The 22,612-nt window shown below is 50.3% G+C and overlaps 1 protein-coding gene across 8 annotated transcripts in view; it reads left to right on the forward strand.

Annotated features, from left to right (window-relative positions):
• Nucleotides 1-22,612, forward strand: part of CLEC16A (C-type lectin domain containing 16A) — a 202,541-nt gene that overhangs the window by 24,639 nt on the left and 155,290 nt on the right. For 6 of the 8 annotated variants that reach the window (XM_032392262.1, XM_032392260.1, XM_032392264.1 and 3 more), the window contains exons 5-10: nucleotides 354-459; nucleotides 1,803-1,808; nucleotides 2,192-2,315; nucleotides 5,111-5,285; nucleotides 6,994-7,047; nucleotides 9,879-9,992. In XM_032392262.1, the coding sequence (XP_032248153.1) occupies nucleotides 354-459; nucleotides 1,803-1,808; nucleotides 2,192-2,315; nucleotides 5,111-5,285; nucleotides 6,994-7,047; nucleotides 9,879-9,992 (579 nt within the window). The remainder of the gene's footprint in view (nucleotides 1-353; nucleotides 460-1,802; nucleotides 1,809-2,191; nucleotides 2,316-5,110; nucleotides 5,286-6,993; nucleotides 7,048-9,878; nucleotides 9,993-22,612) is intronic. The other 2 variants (XM_032392261.1, XM_032392265.1) reach the window with 1 other exon arrangement.

Genomic DNA, 22,612 nt, shown 5'->3' on the forward strand with positions numbered 1-22,612 from the left:
CCCTGAAATCACCTCAGTGACTCCTAGCAGCTGCGAAGTGGGAGTTGTGATCCCCATTTTATAGACGAAGGCACATAGGCTTAGGAATATTATAGCAGGCAGCTGCGAAGCAGTAAGACAGATCACAAGCCCAGGTCTGGCATTGTCGGGACCCTTTTCTATTTGTTCTGGGACGGTCTCGCCTCCCCATTCCTTCCCACATTCCCCACTGGGAATGAACCACTGGCTTGAGGTTCATGGGGGATAATGGTTTTTTCCGCTTTTATGGATGTTTGATACGATTCGGAAAGCTGGGTGGGGGGAGGCCTGCCCTATGGGTTTGTAACTCGTTTTCGGTACTTCTTTTGTTTTAGCACACTAATGACTTTGCCCTGTACACAGAAGCCATCAAGTTTTTCAATCACCCTGAAAGCATGGTTAGAATTGCTGTAAGAACCATAACTTTGAACGTCTACAAAGGTAAGCTTCCCTAGGCACTCAGGCCTTGTCTGATTTCTAACCTGACGGCTGGGGCTTGCTCTCTTGAGTCTGTATACACAGCTCTCCGGTGGGGACAGGGGGCTCCTGTATGACAGCTGGGGTTGCATGTCTCATGAAAGGCTCGTAGTCATGGAACATTTAACAGGCCCCTCCTGTGAAGTTTTGTGCCACTTCTCTCGCGTGCGCTCAGTTCTATATGTTGAAGTCTCCGTACAGACACACGGTAGTAGTAACGTCCTAAGAAAGGCACGTGTGGGACTCCAAGCAGCCATGTGATACTTAGATAAAGTGGAGTTGTCTTTTGAATGTTATATTTACATTTTTGTGTTTCAGGCTGTAAACTGTACTTAAGTACAGCCTGGGGTTATGGGATCTTTGAATAATGTATAGAAGCATTTGATGTCACAAACGGCAGGGGGCAGCATTGTATTCTCAACTGAATTGGGCTTTTGTCAAGATGTACTTAATGCCCAAAACGTTGCCTCCGGGAGAAAGCCCTTCCACGGGTTCCTGCCCGCCTTGGCACAAAGTCTGGCTGGACACAAGTTTCCTCGCCTGGAACTGCCCCCTGAGGGCACGTCTTCTCTGCCTGACACTGGGATTATTCACCCTGGAGTCACCACACTGGAGCTGGGACTCCATATTCTCAAGGACTAAAGGGCTTTGACCTTCACGAGTTTTGAGTCATGATGTTATTACTTGAGATGACTCCTAATTGGGGGTGGGAGGAGCTCCTCAGGGACTCACTCCAGCCTCGTTGTGGGATTGCTCTAAATTGAAGAGCCTAAGAGCCCGGTGGGCCCCCCGTCCAGGGTCCCAAATGGAGAGTCGGAGAGCTGGATCCAGCCCTCAGACGTGTTTTGATTGGCTTAGGTATTCCTTGAAAAGATACATAGTTGCCAGTATTTAAACATGGGGAGACCTTGGGTCGCTCTGTGTTTTTCTGACTTGAAAGTAGAGACTTGGCTGCTCTGGGCCCACAGTCTTGTAGGGCAGTGGTGAGTGGGCACTGAGAAGCAGCGCCTCTCCCTGGGGTTGAGGCCCGGGCTCCCTAGTTCACAGGCTGGGTCTCCCAGCCTCACTCACTGAGTCACCAGCCCACCCAGCAGGCTGCTGAGTTTGTGCCCTGGTCTGAGCCCCAGTTCTGCCGCCCCTGCTCTCTCCTCTCTCTTGTTCTCTTCCAGCCCATATCTTTAGATGCCTCCTGCCCTAGCCCTCTGTCCCTCTGAGCAACTGTCTCACCATCCCAGTTCCTAACCCTGTTAACTGTTGTCTGTTTTTTGCCTTTCCTTCAATGACGATTCCCGTGTTCCTTATTCCAGTGTCATGTAAGTTATTAACTTCTGGTTTTCTGCTTTCTTAACTTACCTTACATGTAATATACAGGAAACTTGCCTAATAATGGCATGGTTTCCACTGTAGTCAAGCTAAATGCATTGCTGAGAAGTAGGCTTTCTGATTGCACTATTAATGTTTAGCCCAATTAATTCATTTTATTAACTATAAAAATAGCGTAAGAACTGCCTTGATGTGTATGGTTTAATGAATAAGATAACCATTTTTCTAGTATTCCCAGGAAAGACAGAAAAGGTTCAGATTATAGCAGAGAGCTTTTTCATTGTGGTTTGTTTTTTTTTTTTTTTTTAATCGCCCCCAGTTATTTTTGGTAGCTTGACTTTTTGTCTTCTTCTTCTTTTGTGAATTTTCTCAGTGGATAACCAGGCCATGCTGCACTATATCAGAGATAAAACCGCTGTTCCTTACTTCTCCAATTTGGTCTGGTTCATTGGGAGCCACGTGATCGAACTTGATAATTGTGTGCAGACTGATGAGGAGTAAGTGACCGCCTTGCGGGGGGCAGCTGGGGGCGGGTGCTTCCCAGGCAGAGAGAGTAGTTAGGGGAGAATTCCATTTTCATTGAGGGAAAATAAAACACTAGCACGAAACTTCCCCACCTGTGTGTCGGTAGAATGTGGACTTCTATCCTCTGAAAGGTTCCACCCACCATCCACTTTTTATAACTGTGGAAAGTTAGAAACACCTCTCATACCTCCTAGAAGGGAAGAGGGTCACTAAAATCAGCGCACCCGTATATGGGGTGCCAGGCAGCTGGTAAGAAGAGTAAGATGATCCGCCACCAGGCGAGCAGATAAACAAAATGGGGCGTTTGCACACAGTGGGATAATACTGGGCAGTAAAAGGAAAGGAAGTGCTCACACATGGCACGCCATGCTTGGACCTTGAGAGCATGATGCTCAGTGAAGGCAGCCAGATGCAAAGGACCACACTCTGTGTGACCCCATTAATACAAAATGCCCAGAACAGGCAGGTCTGGAGAGACTGAGCATAGACGAGTGGTTTCCCAAGATGGAGGAGGGGGTGTGTTGAGGGGAAATGGGATTATAGGGCTGTTTTGGGAGGAGGGGTTAAAAATGTTCTAAAGTGGATCGGGAGGACAGTTGGACAACTCTGCAAATGTACTAACAACCATTGAATTGTACACTTGAAATGGGAGAATTTTATGGTATGGGAATTATATTTCCGTAAATCAGTTAAAAACAAACAAACAAACAAAACAACAGATTAAGATGGTGATTTGGGCCCCAGAATGATGAATACAAGTCCCAGAGCAAGATTCCTCCAAGTTGGCACTATTGATCTTTGGAACTAGGGAATTCTGGGTTCTGGGGGGCCGTCCTGTGCACTGTAGGATGTTTGGTAGCATCCCTGGTCTCCACCCACAAGATGCCAGCAGTGCCCCTTTTCCAGTTGTTTCAACCAAAAACGTCCCCAGACATTGCCAGATGTCTCCTTTGAGGCAAAATCGCCATCTGTGGAGAACTACTGCCCCAGAGTGACAGCTTAGCGGAGCCCTGGAGAGAGGCTCACCTAGGCGGGCTCGGGACGATAAGGGGATCCAGGAAGGAGGTCTCCTGGGGGACAGGGCTCAAGCCATAGAATATAAGCCCCAATACTGGGAAAGAAGTGGGGATAGGTGGGTGGCAGATCCGACAGGGCATTTGGGAAAACCAGGATCTTTATGGAGATGAGTAGTTATGGATGTGACACATAATGTGGCACTTGATTCCAGAAAAGACAAAAAGTTATTCCAGGAAGGAAGTGGACTCCTCATCCTCTGTGTGGCCCTACGGTGAATGGTCCTGATGATGTCAACACCACTTGTTGATGACCTGAGGGGGAGGGGCGGAGGGAACGATAAGGGTTCCGTCATACCAGGAGGTCATTACACGATATCTAAAATGGCTCAAAATAGACGACCTTGAAGATTTTCTAGAGGTGTGGGGAGAACTATCCACAGAAACAACTCGAAAGTTAAAACCTGCCTTCTCTGGAGAGACTGGGCCAGAGCTGCTGTATTTTATCATCAGCTTATCAATACCCTTTAACTTTTAAACCCATCTGCATATATTTTTTTAAACTAAAGGTTTAAAAAGTGAAGTGTGTTAACTATCTTGCTGAAGAAAAATTCCCACAGTATCTTATTAAATGGGAGAAAAGGTTGCAAAACATAGTAAATAAATGTTCTAAGTCTCGGCTGGATGGTGGGCCCATAGGTACTCCTCATACTGTTAGCCTTTACAACATGTATTTGCTATGTATATTCGTTAAGTAGCTTATTAGAGTACAATAAGAATTATTAAAAATTATGTGAAAGAAACATCGATCCTATTTTTATTTTATTTTTTTAAGGCACGTATGGTTAGATGGATAGATACATAATACCTGCATTTAGATGTGATTATAAAGGGACATAGAAATGGGAATAGGAAAACAGACTGTAGGGTCGCAAGTCCCAAAATGTTATCGCTTAGTGGTTGGACTACAGGAGACCTTGATGTCTTTTGCTTTTTCTTCTTCAATTTCCCGTCTTCTGAAATGACCATCTATTACTTGAGTAATAATTATAATACAAACAAAATGTCTTACCACAGCTACATTGCTCCTTGCAACAGATACCACTTTGGGGGTAGTGAAAGTGTACCACTAGCTGTTTTTGGGGTTCAGTCCTTGGCAAGTGTAAGACTGATGACCCATGGGGCCCAAGCAGCAGGCTTGTTGCTTTACTGGAAGGAGACAGAGACCTCTGGGCCTGGGGTCGAGTGTCACCTCCTTGCGCTGTGCCCCCCATATGGTCAGGGCCAGGGGGTTGGATGTGGTTGCTGAGGACTGCTTTTCTCTTTGGAACTCCTCTGGAGCATTTTAATTAGCAAGGATTTATTGCTCCATTAATACTCCTTATCTTGGGAGGCGGGGGATCTTGCCACATTGACTAGCGGCTACTCTTGTGGAATGGCTTGCTAAGGGAGCTGGATTTTGCTTTATTTACCCATTTTGTTTTGGGCTGTGGTGGTGGGGGTGGGGGAGTTGTAGTGAGGCCCCCAGAGGGTGGGGGGTACCCCAGGAGTCCCCTACAATGGATTGCGGTACACCTGCCCATTTTCCCTTTGTGTATGCCAGCAGTAGGGCCAGTATAAGCGTCCCTTGAGCCTGTTTGTTGTGTGAATATTTGTTGTATGAATGAAACACTCCATCTGACCCAAGTCCTAGGCCAAGGCCCAAAGGCTCTGTGCTTTGGCTTCCAGGCTAAGGCTGTCCTTTTTCTTGGCAGACACCGGAATCGGGGGAAACTGAGTGACCTGGTGGCTGAGCACCTGGACCACCTGCACTATCTCAATGACATCCTGATCATCAACTGTGAGTTCCTCAACGACGTGCTCACAGACCATCTGCTCAACAGGCTCTTCCTGCCCCTCTACGTGTACTCACTGGAGAACCAGGACAAGGTGGGTTTGGGGGCCTGGGCCCACCATGCCTGCGGGCTGAAGGCAGTCTTCAGAAGGGGGAAGAACAGTCCCCTTGAAGAGGACCAAGCTTTGCAAGGGACCAGGGCTTCGAGCCTGAGAGAGATGCCTTTCAAAAGCACACTGGTTTTCTTTTCCTTTCCTTTTATTTCCTGGGGGAGGAGGGGTAGGTGGAGAGAGGGAAGGCTGAGAAGGAGTGTGTGTGTGTGTGTGTGTGTGTGTGTGTGTGTGTGTGTGTGTTGGGGGGGCAGCTATAAAAGTGAATGGGAAAAGAACAGGACACCAGAAGGAAACAGGAAACCTCTATGAATTTAGGTTTTTGGTTTCTGTGCATTCTACTCTTGAGGTATTCTCATTCCTGGTAACTTTTTCTTTCTTTTTTTTTTTTTTTTAAAGATTTTATTTATTTATTTGACAGAGACACAGCGAGAGAGGGAACACAAGCAGGGGGAGTGGGAGAGGGAGAAGCAGGCTCCCCGCAGAGCAGGGAGCCCGATGCGGGACTCAATCCCAGGACCCTGGGATCATGACCTGAGCTGAAGGCAGTCGCTTAACCAACTGAGCCACCCAGGCGCCCCTGGTAACTTTTTCTGATAGTCGCCAGAGTGACTTGATTTGCAGAAGATCCAGTCAGCTACGGAACTTGCACAGAATGGATGGGAAGGGTTGGAGCGCACTTCGAAAAAGATCCCAGAGCAGTGACTGTCCACAGTTAGGCTCAGAATCCTGTGTGGGTATTGAAATGCACGTCCTCGGGGGCCCACTCTCTGTCTCAGATTCTGGCTCCGTGGATCTGTAGTGGACCTGCGGTCTGCATCTTTAACCTGTCTCCCAGGTGGCTTTGAGCTGGCCATTCTCAGATCCTATCATGAGAATTTCTGCCCAGTCCTTCCCAGAGTTAAGGGGCAGAGACCTCAGCAGAAGGCAGGATGGAGCCAGTTCGTTACTGTGCAGGGGCTCTAGCCTCTGCGGATGTGCCCCAGGGGGTTGTAGCTTTCTTTTTGGAGATGGAACATGGAGATTCTTTCTAAAAACCAGTAAATAGAAGAAAATTGCAGCCGTAACTAGATCTATCAGAGGCAGCTCTGGGAGGCAGAGAAAGCATGGGACTTGGAGTTTTCAGACCTGGGTTCAAATTCTGCTTCTTCCCTTTCCTCACTCTGTGGCCTTGGCCAAGGCAGCTAACCTACCTGAACCAAAGCAGGGTCTTGAAGATCCTCACAGGGTTGATGTAGGACGGAGCACATTGAAGTTCAGTACAAACGAGGGACTTTTCCAAGGCCAGAGTGCCCCAACCCCTCCTTGTCCCATTTTGAAAGCTCTTCCTGAAAAGAGGCCTCTCCTGCGGGGCAGTGGGCTCGGTGCCCCAGCTGGGGGAAATTCACATTCCTGGTAATTTAAGGAGCTAGTTCTTCTCTTGGACCCAGCTTCTAATCCGTGACTAATGGTGAAGGATTTCTCAGGTGGAAAAACAGAGGCCTGGAGAATAGTATTGGATGGGATTAGATTGCGAATTTATTTTGCAGAGTGGACTTTTAACTAGTACCAGGAAAGAACAGCCTTGGGGGCGTGGGGGAAGTGGGGGGCAGGCTGCCTCACCTTCAGACAGGTGGCTTTTGGCTTCATGTATTTTGTGCTGCTCACGTGTGTGACCTGGACTTCTCTGTCTCTTTCCCCTAACCCTCACTAGGGAGGAGAACGCCCGAAGATCAGCCTGCCGGTTTCTCTCTATCTCCTGTCGCAGGTATGGTTCCTCATTTGCCCGCTTCCCCAACCACATTTGGGGGTCCTTTGGAGGACCAGGCCACATCGCCCTGTCTTCCTTCTGCGAGATCCCCCATCTTGAAGTAAAACAACAATAAAAGGAAGGGGAGGGTCTCTATTTTTCAGACACAGAGTAGAGGGGCTGGTATCTTGTTCATGGTAGTGGGTAGAAATTGAAAGAAAAATGAGAAGTAAATCAAACCTGGCACTTACGTGCTTGGTTTTTACCATGGGGACTGAGGTTTTCAAACAACCAAGGAGTGTTCTAAATACTCTGGAAATGTGGACGGCATGGGTCCTATTCACAGCATTTTGAAATAAGCCCCAAACTGCAGGACCCACTGTGTGTGTGTGTGTGTGTCCCTGCAGCAGCCTTGGTTTAACAAATTTCGACTAATGAGGCTGTTTTTAAAGACTTTTGTCGTGGTTGTAGTTCCCAGATCACCTTCTGGAAGGTATCTTGTAGGAGCCTCCATTCCCAGATTTGTGTCTTGAGCCATTTTGTCTGCCTCCCCCTCCTTAAACAAGTGTGTTTCCTTCTCGTAATTATGTAATATTTACAAGAAGGGAAAAACTCCATGGTGACCCAGTTACATAACTTTAAAAATATTTTTATTACAAGCAGTCCAGACTTTCAGTCCATCTCATTAGACTGTCAAGTAGTCAAACGTTTGACCAGAGTTCTGTTCCCACTTCTGCAGTGGCGCAGGTATTTATTGGCTTTGCCGAGAGAACCAAGGCCTTCTGCCCTTGGTCCCTGGGCCATTTGGAGATTGAGGCAGGGCTGAGAAGAATTGCAGCCCCGGCCTCCCCTGGTGGCTAAGCCAGTCGGGGTCCACACGCGGCCTGCTCCTTGCTCCCCCCTCAGAGTCTTGTCCTGGGGGCTTTGTTTGCCCAGAGCTCTGCACCAGTTCCCACTCCTTCTGAATGCCCCTCTGTGCAATGGAGCTCCGTGCAAACCCCAGCCTCTCCTGGCACCCTTTTCCGCCACCTCATTACAAATCTGCCCGAACCTCCTGCTTGGGATTCTGGGAGTCTGGCAGGACCTGAGCAGCCAGATGCTCAGCCACAGGAATCCCGTGGAAAGCACTCCCAGGACCCTGTAGCTGTTGGAGCATTGCATGGGCAGAGTCTCCTCTCAGGAGCGTGGGGTCAGGCCACGCCCTTTCTCTGAGAACCCCTTTGCTCCTGTTTTCTTAGAGAAGGACTAGCAGCTCAAGCACCAAATAACTTGTCTCAGTATCTCACAAAAAGCATAGCATGCGATTTGGCATCCTCAGCTGGAGCCATAGGGCCCATCCTCCCCTGCGTTGTCAATTAGCTTTTTCATATTGATGCCCAAAATGTGTGAAAACCTCGAATCAGGTAGAAATCTCATATCTTTTGTTCCTCCGTCAAAGCACCCTTACAAATTATGTAATGAGCACAGCTATAAAACCTAAGAAAATTCACGTTAACGACGCTAATTTAGTGTGACCGGGGATGCTGTCGTTCTAGAAGTCTCCCTCTTACTCCCGTCCCCCATGCACCAGGTGCCATTGCCCAGATGCAGGAATGTTTCAGTGTCTGGCTCAGCTTCTTCTTCTTTTTTTTTTTTTTAACAATGTTTATGTTTTTAATAAATTTTTTAAGTTAAAAAGTTCAAACAGGTGAAAACCAAGTTTCCTTTCTACTTTTGCATTGCCTGATTTCTGTCCCCAGAGACAAGTATAGTTACAGGGTTTTCCTGTGCCCTTCCAGAGACGTGGCCTGCAGGGGGTTCTTAACTGGGGGTGATTTTGCCCCCGCCCCCTCCCCCCGGGATGTTTGGCAACATCTGGAGACATGTTTGTTTGGGTAGAGGCCAGAGATGCTGCCAAACATCCCACAATGCACACGACACCCCCCTCCCCCGCAATAAGGAATTATGGCCGCATAATAGCGCCAGGGTTTAGAAATCCTGTTCCATGTGTATGTAAGCAAATGCAAATGTGCACACACACCCTTTTTCTGTATAAATGGTGGGTATGTCCCAAGCTGTGCTACACCACTGGTGTCGTCTTTATATTTTAAAACAAAGTAGCAGGTGTGTCTGAGCCAGCTTTGCAGAGGCAGCTTTGAATACCCTGATTCCCAAAGCTGTTCTTTTGAGCATTGGGCAACAGGGTGGGGTAGCAGGGCCATCCCAGACAGCGCAGCGCCCTCTGATTTTGCATGCTGGCACAACTAGGCCCGACTCTGGCTCATGTGGCCTTCCTTCCCCACAGCGTCCACACCTCCCATCGCTGCCATGAAATCTTGGTGTGCTGAAACCCACCGCGGGGGTCAGAGCTCATTCCAGCGATGGAATCTCTGGGTAGCCGACCCTCTGCCAAGTCCTTGATTGGAACAAGACTCGCCGGCCCCTTCTTCCCGTCTAACTGAAATGCTGGGCCTGTGCCTTCCAGTCTTAGCATAATCAAATTTGACACTAAAATGCCTGTGGAGAGGAAGGAGTGTGCTGGTTTGGCTGCTGCTTTCCCACGTTGTTCCACATCAGCCGGATTTGGCTTCCCCCAGCCATGAGGGACAGTCTTGCTTTAATGCACTTCCTTCCGCTGGGGAGCAGCCAGCCAAATAGGCAACAGTCTGAATGAAGGAGGGGCCGACCCTGGATGGAGAGCGGCATCACTGGCTTCTCCTAAATGGGACCCATTCTTTGGATTTTGCTTCATGGGGAATGCTGCTCAACACAGGGCCTAAGTAGCCCAACCTAGTTGTTTCTGATCCAGAAAGGGAGAGGTGGAGAGATTGCAGGCTTTAATGCAAATCCGATGTCTTCTTTCTCACCAGGTCTTCCTAATTATACATCACGCACCCCTGGTGAACTCGTTAGCTGAAGTCATTCTGAATGGTGATCTTTCTGAGATGTACGCTAAGACCGAACAGGATGTTCAGAGAAGTTGTGTAAGTCATTAGTGTTGGGACTGTTCCTAGACCTTGATAAGAAGCCGCTGCTCAGTTTGCTCATGTGTGTGTTTCTCTAAAACCAGAAACCGCAACATTCTGCCTCTACGGCAATGATGATGTGTAAGCTGGTCTGGGATTCAAGGAACCTAATCAGAGTCTTGAAATGTGTACCCAGGAAAACCTGGGTTGGGTACTGAGTGGATCTGATTGATCGTATGTTATTGAACAGGAAATTGTACTGCTCTGGGCCCCAGGTTATGTATCTGTGAGACACCGTTACTGGGACGGAATGAGAGAATACTTGTCTAAGGCACAAATACCTACAGAGGCTGGACAGAGAACATCTATGCATGATGTGGGCCCCCATGAGAGAGCAGTAGGGAAGGGTGGGGACTGTGGCAAATTGGAGAGCATATGCATCCTTTGTCAGTTCTGCAGGAATATGGATGCAGTAGTTCCTGGTTTCCTCATGTTTCCAGAGAAGCTGGAAATCTGCATTTGGATGCAAACACTCCCGAGTTTTAAACGATCACCCAGCTGTGGCCTAAACAGAGCACATCTGCGGTTTGTGCATGTTTGTGCATTTTGCACTCTGCTAAAGGCAGACTCCCGAGACTGGTGTTATGATTTCTTCCCAGGTTTTCCCAGCTTGGCCCCTGTGTCTCTTGCTTGTCTTCCCTCCTACCATCCTGCTCCTGTGTCCTGAACTCCAGGCTTCCTTGGTACCGGTCCAGCTTGCTTTTTCCCCAGCATGCCCTGTGTTTCTGCCTTTGTCCCTGTGACTTTACCGTACCTGCACCCTGGAAGGCCCTTGCCCCAGGTTCCCTCTGCTTGCAGCAGCTTTAAGCAGCTCTGGCGGGCACCTTGTCTCCTCGTATCTGTTGCAGCTTGGGCTTGGCATATGTATCTGAGATGAGCACAGTGTTTCACACAGAGGCTATTTGGGGAGCATTCTGTCTCTGCAACCGGTTTCTCAGGCAATAGGCACAAAGGTAACAGGGCTAGGTTTGCCCTTGCGCAGTCGACTCTGTTGCCATACCTGAGCTAGCAGGTGGGTGGAGTGTGATCCTGTAGTGCGAAAGGCCAGGACCGCCCAGAATGCAGTGACAGGAGTCCCTGCCCTGCTGGTTTTTCTGGTGTATGGCGGCTTGGCTGGGCCATTTGGCTGTTGAAGGGAGTCATAGAGCCTCTGAAAAGGTTCCCAGAAACTTTCTGGCCTTGGTGGTGGTGGCATTAGTTCAGCTGAGTTGAATGGGGCCCTTCATGGCCCCTGTCTGGCCTATCCCTTCTTTGATTCATTCAACAAGTGTTTATTAAGCCCTTTCTTTAGATCAGGCACCGTGTTAGCTCTGCGGATATACAAAATCTTAAATAGTCTGTCTTGTTGGAGCTTTATAGTCCAGTAGGAGAGACCGATGTTGATCAAATAGACAAACAAATGTACTCTCGCAAGTCTTAGAAGTGCTCTAAAGGGAAGGAGTAGCTTTTGGCGAGAGGATGTAACCTAGAGGCGACAGGGGTGATGAATACTGAACCGGGAAGGACTCCCCTCGGGGCCCGTGCCAGGACACCATAGATGAGCACACGTGGAACTGACTTGGTGTTTATGGAGCTGGAGACATTTCTCTGCAACTTTCTTAAACTCCATCTTGCTGATTGAATGCAAGCAGTGGTGTGCTGGCTCCACAGAACCCATGGGGCCTTCCGGTCCGAGCTGCTGAGGCCCGCCAGCTCCCTTCACGCACATTGTTTCACCCCATTTAGAAAACAGGGAGAGCAGGTCCAACTCCGGAGGGTTGTTGGTGAGGATGGGAGGGAAATATATCGAAAGTGTCCATCAGGTACCTGATGGGTCCAGTCCAGCCCTCAGAGCTGTTTGGTTTGGCCTTCGAAGTACTTAAAAGAAAATTTTATGGATGACCAACTTTAATATTTAGGAAGTTCCACATAAAACTCCAGATTTCGGGATTGCGTTGAACAGTCAGCAGGTCTGGTCCCCATTATACACATGTTTCCGAGCAGCAAGCTTCTCCGAGGAGGCCCCTGCCATCAGACAGGGCATGTGTTTGCCATCGGATGTGCTCCCTCCCCACGCAGCCTCTACAGACCCGTACGGCATTTATGTTAATAGCAAGCTGGGATGTGCTGAGACCCTTTGGACTTTCTTTGGTCGCTGCTCAGGCTTTGTCCCAGAAGGTCTTCCTGTAAGACATTCAGTGCCAAAGTTTGACTTGGTATTCCGAGAGATGAACGCAGAGATCTTTGGGGTGCTGGGGTTTGCAGGTTTTTTCATTGCGATTGATAGGCATGCAGTTGTGAGAAATAATCATACCCCTTGCCCTGGTCATCCTCCAGTGGTTACATCTTACAAAACTCTAGTACAGTGTCACAGCAGGATACTGGCCTCAACGCTTGGGGTTTGCAATTTGAGCAAAAGCAAATTGCACAAAGTTCCTGGCGACCGCTCAGCTTGGGATACCCACTTTGGTCGAACCCTGTAATGAGAGGGAGCATTAGGAGATCTGTTCTTTCTCCTGCTGGCCTCCTTTTGGGATGAAGTTCCTGCCTCCATTGTGATAGACACACAACTGCTCGTTGTAGTGGACGCCTGAACCAAAAATGAGATTGTTTTGAGTGTGGAAGGAATTGCCAGCCCAAGTGAAAGTGTCAGCTTTCTGCTTCCGGGTATCGCCTTTCCCTGGGTGCAGAATCGAACTTTGTTGTGTTCGGATGACTGCACTTGAAACTTGGGCAGAGTGGAGGTGAACCCCATTTATGACTTGCTTGACAGTAGTCCTGGTCAGATTCACCTTCCTTCCCTCTGAGCAAGAACGGTCTCCTATTGTTTCCTGCCTAACTCGGATGTGGTTTGATCATGCTTGTTTTAAGTTTCTTGATCTTTTTTAACCTACTTTCTCCTTCCCGTAATTTGTAGATAAGTTACTGGTATTGCTTCATTTTTACCAGCAGACCTTTCACAAAACCAAACCAAAATTGAAGAGAGAGAAGCAGAGGGAAGAGCAGAGTTATTTGGAAAGTCTGTAATTTAGGGTTAAATTTAAAACACATCAGCATGGTTAGGTAAATGTCTAATTGAAATTCATCTGTGCATTAAAATCATATGGTTCCTGCTAAGGGCCAGTTCTTGCTATAATTCTAATGCAGAGCAGATCCTGTTTCTTGTTGAGGGAAATAGAATAAGAGAACACTAATCCTGAAATTGCTAAAGTCTCGTTATTTTTTGCAACATGAACATATAGATGAGATTATGGGATACGCATCGTTACCTACAGGTGCTTTTTTTTTTTTTTTAAGGGTCTGTTTTCATCCTCCGCTTCTGTGGAATAGTTTCCTTTGTTTTGCATTCATTCAGTCCGTTTCCACAGCAGAGACGCAGTGGTGCATAGTAAAGATGCGACCCCTGGCCTCTTTGGGCTTCCCATGCCCCGTTAGAGGAGGGGGCCTCGTCCGAGAGACGCTGACGTCACCTGTGCCATCTTGGGCTTGCCAGAGATGCTCAGGGGCACTCACTGCAGGAATGAGCAACTCGAAGGGTGAACTGGGGGTCGGGTCACAAGGGCTCTTGTGATGTTCTTAGTGACTTTCAAAACAGAAATAGCTTCAGAGCCTGACTCTCACGTGCCACCTTCCTTTTGCTCCGTGGCAGGCTTTGGGGGAGGAGTGTTAGGGAGGATTGCTTTTGGTCCTGTTCTGCATCCCACCTATGGGACAGTCTAGTGGAGTGGACTCTGGAGTCAGGCTGCTCAGGGCCCCCAAATCCTGGCTCCTGGTCTCACTAGGTATGTCCCAGGGCAAGTTAGTCCACTCCCCAGGCCTCCGTTTCCTCTCTTCTCCAATTAGAATAATGGGCATGGGTCTGCAGAGAGGATTACATGCAGGGTAAAGTGCTTCTCCTAAAGCTTAGTGCACATCAAGACCTAAATATTAGATGTTATCGTTACAATAATCTTAGTTTCTGAAGCCACACAACAACCCCCGAGTCCCCTACTTGGGACCTTCCTTCTTGGGATGATTAAGGTAGAGGCACGCTGAGAGCACCCCTTAGGGAGATGCCTTATGACTAGAGGCACTGAGGGCCGGGTGTTAGCAACAACGATGACAATTATAGCACTAATTGTTAAGTGTTGCCTTTTCTTGGCAGTGGGCTGAGCTCTGTGCATTTCTGGCCCTGCAACTTAGCCAGCCCCAGATTCGATCTCTGGAAAGTGCAAAGGCTTAACCAGCTTAGGTGTGTTCCTGCAGTTGGCTGGCTGTGAATTCAGAATGGGGACTGGGAATCTTGGGTGCAGAATAGGCTCGTTTGTCCCCAAACGAGGATGTCGACCACCCCTCTGTAGGCACCAGTTCAGCCAGTTGGAATGGTCTCCAGATGATTCTGGGAGGATCCCAAAGAGTGCGTGCGTGCACACCTAAAATGTTAGCAGCCAGTTCTCTGCATGACACCCATCTTTCCTGGGAGCTGGGTCTGCTGCTAGCAGAGCACTCATCGGGTCGTAGCATGTGGAGCTGGCAGCTGAGAACCTAGCAGCCTGGCTCCTCTGCTTCCATGCTTGCAGAAGCAGAGCACTAGTCATTGGCTTGGGTCCCCTGGTCACTGCTACAGGGCTGTCGTTGCACACCAGGCTTGAATCAGACGGCAGCCAAGCCTCCTGCGCAGTGAATGCATCACGCAGAGTAGCCCCCTTTGCAGCCCAAATGACAGTTACCCTGAATCTCTCAGTGACCCTGACCTTACTTGAGATCCCTGGCTAATCAGTGCGGCTTCTGAAGCACACACGTTCTTCTTCCTGAAAGTGGTAAGAGGCTTCTGGGAGAGGGCTGATGGTGCACACCGAAGGAAAAAATAGACCACTATAAATCAAGGGCCTTAATTGGCACAGATACAAACATTCCCACAAAAGAATTCGAGCTCATTGTGTATTCTCCCTTTCTTGCGGGGCCATTGTGGTCTCTCCCGTAATCCCTGAATGGAATGGTAGCTCCCGTCACCACTGTCGCCTGCAGAACTAGTGAGTGCAGAGGTGCTGATTCATGCGTAAGAGGATGTGACAGAATCAAAGAGAATCCAGAGTGCGGCACCTTCCACTTACCAAGTAGGGTGCTGTTGTGGATGAGAGACCTCTTAGAAACAGTCACCTCTTCCTTTCTCCTATGCAGGTGGGACTGGACAATGGACGGAAGTCCCATAGCGTGGAGGCTCACTGGGGGATAGCCTTTAGCCAGCACTGCGGGAGATTGCACCTGAGGGCCAGGGAGGCCGGTCCTGGTTCAGTGGGCCCGAGAAGGGCCAGGAGTTCTTGGAATGGCCATATATTGGAAGAGCCAATAGGGCAAAGCAGCGTGGGCAAGGTGGGGGTGAGGTGGGGGTGGAGAATATTCGTGGATTGGACCCTAGATGGCTTTTCTGCAGTTGCTGGGCAGCATGACACAGACCGGGCTGGGGTGTCCCCAAGGCTGGAGACTGCTTGCCCCCTGGTGTGAGGTATTATCCTCCCCTCCGTCCCCCCCCCCCAGTGCCCAGTGTTGAATGGGGACTGTCCCTAGTCTGCATTGAGCCATTGGTCAATTCTTCCAGGTTTCTGTGAAAAGTTGGAAAATCGGGAGTGGGGACAGAAAAATGAGGCACCCACTTCTTCCGGCGTCTCTGTCCACGGACTTGGTTAGTTTTTATCAGCCGCCTGGCCCCTGTGGGCATTTGAGTTTTTTAACGAGACTCTGGGTTTCTTGAAGCCGGGTCAGCATTACTTATTCATCTATTTAACAAATAATTATTGGACAGGTACCACACACTGTTCTAGGCACCATAGTGCAGCAGGGAACAAAACAAAGACCCCAGACCTCCCAGAGCTTCTAGGAGCTTCAGAGAGAGAGGAGCAACGAAATTATTAGTAAACATTGTAGTGTGTTAGAACGCGATTAGTGCTTTAGAAAAGCAACAGTAGTAAAGCAGGGAAGGGAGAGGGGGCAGTGCTAAGAGGCTTGAGTGGGGTGCAGTTCTCCATAGAGTGGCCAGGGTAGGGCTCATTAGGAAGATGACAATTGAGCATAGATGTGAAGGAAGTGAGTGAGTGAGTCATGTAGATTTCTGCAGGAAGAGCACTTTGGCCAGAAAGAACAGTCAGTGCAAAGGCCCTGAGGCAGGAATGTGCCTAGTGTGTCAGAGGAACAGGAAGGAGCAGCTCGGCAGGACAGAGTGTAGTAGGGTGAGGTCAGGGAGGGAACAAGCCTCTGAGGCATGTGGTGCTTTGGAAGCCATTGGGAGGTTCTGGAGCTTAGATCTGGAGGAATGGGAACATCGTAACCTTTGTGTCCCGGGTGTTTAGCATGGCTCTTGCAGTAAACATCAGTTGTCTTGAAATAACGAATCTCCATGAGGGAATTGAGTGCCTTGTGTGTAACGAGCCAGAGAGATCCAGTCTTGGCCCGTGCTGGAATCCTCCAGCCGGGAAACTTGGTTTTGCTCAGGGTGCTTTGTCTGACGGGAGGCTGGGGGGCTGCGCACGGTTGAGAAAAGAGCCACTCTGTTCACTTCCCTCCTTGAAGCTCCAGCAGTTTAATGACTGTGGGCCAGGAGGGGAGTGGTGTGAATCAACTCACTGCCCAACTGAAGACCACAAGCGAGGCGGGTGGGCATAACTCAAATCCCAGGAGATAGTCGGTGGGGTTTCCCCAGTGAGTTCAGAGTTCCTGGCTGTCCTGAGATTGAGTGCCCACTGACCACTTGCTGTGATGCTCATAACCTTACCCCAGGGGACCCTGCTGGAAACCTCCAGCTTCATGAACAGAGAGAAGGGAAAAGAACACTACAGGGCTTTATTGGCTCACACGGTATTGCCCTGGTCCCACTACCATGATGGGTCATTCCCCAGTAAAAGCAGCGCCCGTCTCTTCAGCACTTCCTGTGTGCCAGGCTGGCTGGCTTGCTCACCCCTCTTTCCCCTCCCACATGTGTTTCTGGAGCACCCACACGTTCCAGGCAGGTGCTGTGCTGGCCTTGGGATACAGGATGAACGAGACAGACGAGGTCCCTGTCCTGACATTCTGGTAGGGGGAAACAGGCAGTAAATAAGCATGTCAATGCAGATTGAAGATTTGGATCTGGGAAGAAACAGAAACCAGCTTTGGGAGATGAAGGTGAGGGAAGACCTCTTGGAGGAGGTGGCCTTGTTGGGTTGGAGGACTGAAGGATGAAGAGCTGAGTTGGGGGTCATGAGGGCAGAGGGCGGGTTGTGATGCGCAAGGCGTGGAAAGTGGTGAATCAGAGACCTTGGTGAGGATGAGCTGGCTGGCTAGGATCAGAACAGGGGCCGCTATCCAAGAAATACTGGGTCAGTGGGAGAGGGAACGTTTCTCATCTTGTTCATCTCCTTTGACCTCTCCTTCTAGGCTCCTGATAACCCAGAGAGTATGGTGGTATTATTGTCACATTCTGTGCATGAGCTAGCCGACACCCCCAGAGCTTAGGTGATCATCCTGTCCTCCCCCAGCACCAGGGGATTGCAGGCATCCAGCCCCAGACCCCCCATGCTGCTTCTGTTTTGTGCCCTCTGTCACTGTCTGCAGTGACAGTCACTCCCAGTTGAGCATGACATGTGGGCTTCTGGGCCAAATGTTTGGGGTAACTGGGCGTTCCTAGTATCCCACAGCTACTTCTTTCTGGAAAATAAGTTACAGTAAAACACTTCCTGAAGAAATACCCCACAAGTGTTTGGTGTGTTGTCGTTTACTGAAAGAGTGTATTTTTATTTTGCATGAGCCTTGAACGCACCTCTTCCATCCTAAGTATCTTGCAATTAATTTCTCCCCCAGCACTCATTAGCTTTTGGTTGAATGCCAGGCACAACGCTGAAGGGACAGACCAGGCAGCACTAGGCGTTGAGGGGGACAGAAATGATATGGCCCGGGGATGCGATGAGGCTGGCCTTGCACGGGCCTGGCAGTGCCCCAGAGCTTGCTTTCTAGGCGGTCCCACCCCCGTCTTGCTGTTACCTGCTGCTTCTCACACAGGCACAGTGCCCAGCGTGCGTGCAGTGCGAGTCCTCGGAGCTCTGAGATCGTTGTGGTGCCAGATCGATGGGCATCTCTCTGGTTTTTGCCTCTGCAGCTCTAACACTCCCTGCTAATTGGCCAGTTCACGGAGAAGAATGCCACGCTCCTCTCGTTAACGGAAGTGGCCCGTTAGCTCTTCATGTTTCCCCCAGTGGGTTTTATTTCCCCCCTTACGTTTGGCAGCATTGTCCAGTTGCCTCACTGAGGTGGCTGCAGTTGTGCGTTCTGGACAGGCATGGGCCTCAGTTCAGCAGCCCCGTGTTACTCGGGGTTCGGCATGGGGCGCGCGCCCCTGGGGATCGGCCTGGTGCTTATGCTCTCTGATGTTTGCTTGCTGATCCCCGCCTTCTGGAATGAGAAGAGGCTCACTCTGCAGCGGTTATCAGCTGAGCTTCCCTTCACGGCTGGTTGCAAAGCCACCTGCTGCTGGTTATGGTTGGTGCAGGCCTGGGTCACTGGGACCCCCTGTGACATTCGGAGCCCTGTGTATATGAGACAAAATGGGGAATAATTACACATTGTCGGTGGCTGTCACAATGGTCAGGTCAGGGGGTGAGTGGTATGCCAACCACCCCTGAGCTTCTGCGGCATGGGCCCACCTGCTGCTGTGATGAGCGTGACTGGGGCCCCGTGGGAGGCCGGCCCCACATTGGCAGGCTTGCCAAGTGCTCGTTGAAGGGCGTGAACGCTGGAGCAGCGCCGCCCATCCGTCAGGCCTATGGGCACTGAAGCCCACTCCCTGGATCCAGATCCTGGCTCTGGCTCTGCCTCTGCCGAGCAGGTGACCTTGGGCCAGTCCTTTGCCCTCTGCAGCTCCCTCCCTCCCCTAGTTGGCTGTTGGAGGATAAAGCTAGTCAGTGTCTGTAAAGTGCTCACAGCACCTTTCCGTTGCCCACGGGGCATCAGTGATTGTCGTTAGCACCTGGAAACAGGTAACAGGAAGGTGTGTTACCTTTTGGCCCCTCACAGAAGCCCTGTGGGGGAGGTGCTGCTGTGAGATCTGTTTGTTGCCTGTAGCAACCGAGGCCGTGGAAGAAGCTGGAGAGCGGAGGGACCCTGAGCCTGGACTCTGGCTGCTCCAGCATCCCTGCGGATCCCACCCTTGGTGCCTCACACTCTTCCAGTCCCGGCCCCCGAGGCTGGGGGTTGGGGAGGCTGCCCAGGGGCCCGGGAGCGCTTTGGGGAGGCTGAATCCAGCCCACTCACAAGCCAGAGCGCCAGCGAGCAGAAAGGGGCAGGTATGGTGCTGGGCGTGTTTGCATTTGGGAACTCATTTTAGCTCAGGGCAGCATGCGATGGAGCCGCTATGGTCTCTCTCTGACTCGGGGGAGACAGACGCATTTGGTCAGGGCCCCTGGGCCAGTAAGTGAGAATGACGTTGGACTCGGGTCTGCCCTTATGTTGGGCATGTTTTTGTTAGCATGGCCTGCCCCCTTCTTAGGGGGAAGACCTTGCTCCTAATTCTCAAATCCCTTATCAGAGCTATTTGAACAAAAGGATTCTAGTTGCTTCCTCAGAAGGTGAGCGGGCTAGGCCTGGGAGAGCCTGGAAGATGAGCTTTCCTAGATCATTGCGATGACTCCTACAGAGCCAGACACCGGCCACGTCACCTGTCCTAGCCCTTATCTGCCCTCTTTAGCCACCAGCCTCTTCTTCCCGGAGCGGCCCACCTGCTGTCCCCATGCTGCTTTTCCTGCCCACTCCCTGCTCCCCTCCCCACCGAACCACTGAGTAGGTACAAAGAAACGCACTCAGCAGGTCGGATCTACCAGGTACAGAGGCAGGGATACCCTGACAGCTCCTCCCAGGCCATGAGCACCATGAGCTCCACCAGGAGCCGGTGACCGGAGGGGCCACCCGACTGGCCCAGGTCCACCCCTGACTTCCTGTGTGCCTGCAGCACGTCGTGTCCCGGAGCACCACTGCCATCACCAGGCGCGCCAGCTCCAACGGCCCTGGCCTTGCCAGAAATAAAGGGTGAATGGCCGGAGCTCTGAGCTGGCCTTCCTACCATTCTCCTCTCCTCCCAAGTGTTCTGGTGAACTCCTGCTACCATTCGAGACTTGGACCAGTCATTTCCTTCTCTGTGAAGCCTTCCTGCGCTTCCCCCCCCCCCACCCGCCTGGCACAGTTCCTCACTCCTTCCTCCGTGCCCCCGGAGCCCCTGTGGGCTCCGCACAGGGAGGCCCAGGGCTGCCACACTCCTGGTGTTTGGTCTGGCTTTGTGAGTAAGGTCAGTCCCCCGGTGACGGCTGTGCATCCAGCTTCCAGACTTGTTCCTGGCTTGTATTTAGGGCATTAGGACCATCTGATTTCCTTGAAAAGTCTGTAGGTGAATGTTTTTTAAATTGAGGCGTAACATAAAGTGCAGTGACCTTAGGGTGTCCGTGGCTCTGTGCTTATGATTACATTTGTGTGTAACTTAGGGCAAGACAGAAGACATTTCTGGTAGCTTGTTCTCAGTCTCTAACCCCTCCCCCTTTCTAAAGGTGCCTTTTAAAAAAAATAGTGAAATACGTATAAAAGTAATGGATTACCTATTTTTAAGCATGGAGTTCAGTGGCATCAGGTACTTTCTTTAAAGGTACTCTTTACATTTAAATGGTGTTGGTAATACTTTCTTGGCCAAGGCACAATGACTGGATGACATAGAAACAACTAGAAGAGAAAGTGAAAGTTCCCCCAGCCTCACTGTCTTCAGAAGGGACCCCTGTTCGGAGCGTGTGTCACCTTCCAGATCTTGCTGTGTGCACTGCCGTGCACATATCTCCACACAGGAAAATACAATACAGATGGACATGTTTGAATTGATAATTTTGGTTTTTTAATTGTAAACGGAATCCTGGATGGGTTGCTGGATTGCAGCTTGTTTTTTCATGTGCCATCTGCATGTGGCCTTCCTAGGGGCCTGCCCCCAGACCTAACGGAGGGCGCTCTGTTTGACGCCTGGGGCATTGGCGGTGCTGCTGCTTCTCCTGGGTCCAGCGCCTGGGCCTTAGGTGTTTGTGTCCTCCTTCCTGACCCCTGGCTCCACACCCCTCTCCCTGTCCATGCAGAGCCGGCTCTCAAATTCCGCAGCCCCGAAAGGCCTTTTAGTTACTGCCGACCCCTGGGGAGTCAGCTTCTGGAGTATTTACCTTTTATTTTGGGGGGCTCGATCCCAGGACCCCGGGATCATGACCCGAGCCGAAGGCAGATGCTTAACGACTGAGCCACCCAGGCGCCCCTGGAGTATTTACCTTTTAAACAGGATGGAAGCCTTAGGGTGGAGGGGTGGAGACTAGATAAGGTGTTGTTAACCAGCAGGCAGAAGCAGACACTTTAGGGAGCAGTTCAGCCCTTGGGCCACCCCTAAAATCACACTGCTGGCCTGCTGCTGGCTCTGACCGCAGAAGCCAGCCTAAATGGCCAGCCCCAGAATCCAGGGCTCTCCCTCTACATCCCCTGGTTGGATAACTGGCAGAATCTCAGCTGGCGGCAAAGAAGGCCCCATATCTCCACGCTCCTCTTGCAGCTCAGGTACCAGGTCCCTGGGAGATGAGCCCTTGGCAAAACCCGAACTTGCAGCATTTGGGAACCATAGACCTGATTTGCGGAATACTTTAGTCTGGGACATGCATGGTGGGCTCACTTTATGAGAAAATAAACCCAAAGGCCTCCTGATTTTTGACTCTGAAGTGAGCTTTTCCCCCTTTGGTTAGTTTCACCGCGCTTGCTCTTGCCCTATGCTAAAGTTAATCTCCCGAGGCTGTCAGGCTCCTGTTTTCTTCCGTCCCTCACTTTGCTTCTTTGTTGTTCTCTCTCTCACTTTGGGTACAGTATGGGTACAGGCAGCCATGAATTCACTCAGCAGCAGCCCACTGAGGCCCTGCCCTGCTCCAGGCACCTGGTTTTGTGTTGAGAGAATTGGGGGGGGGGGTGCGGTGTAAGGTGGATGGGACCTTCTCTTGGGGGCTTTCCATTTGGAACACCTGGGATTGTCCACTGTCACACAGAGATTCCTGGGAGGCTGGCAGCCAGGAGGCTCTTGATGGGGACAGTAGGAACAATCATGAATCTCTGTCCACGTATCCCAGCCAGGCCCTGTCAGCTTCTCCATGGTAACTGTGGGGTTTTGATGCTATTAGCCTTAAGAAAAGCACAACCAGGCTTTTGAATATAAAAGAGAAAAAAAAAAAAGGAAAAATAAAGTCTAAAATTCTAATGCTAAATGATTCCTGATGATTTTTTTTTTAAAGTTAACGTGTGTACAGGATTAGACATTTCAAACCAAACAGAAAGGTCTAGAAATGAAAAAATGCAAGCATGCTTGTGTGCACGTGCACACACAGAACCACCTGCCTTCTTTATCCCCCAGAGATATAATCCTGAGATATTCGTAGGCCACTTTCCAGGAAAAGCGGTTCACAGCATCGCATGTAGCCTTTGAAAAGCTTTACCTGCAGGGGCCCCTTCTGAGCTCCCCACTCTTGCTTTTCCACCCTGGTACCCGTTCTGAATCTGCGCATGTAGGTACAGAAAGACCTGGGTCTCTTTAACATGTACGT

This window comes from Phoca vitulina, unplaced genomic scaffold, assembly GCF_004348235.1.
Source record: "Phoca vitulina isolate PV1807 unplaced genomic scaffold, GSC_HSeal_1.0 scaffold66, whole genome shotgun sequence".
NCBI lineage: Eukaryota > Metazoa > Chordata > Mammalia > Carnivora > Phocidae > Phoca > Phoca vitulina.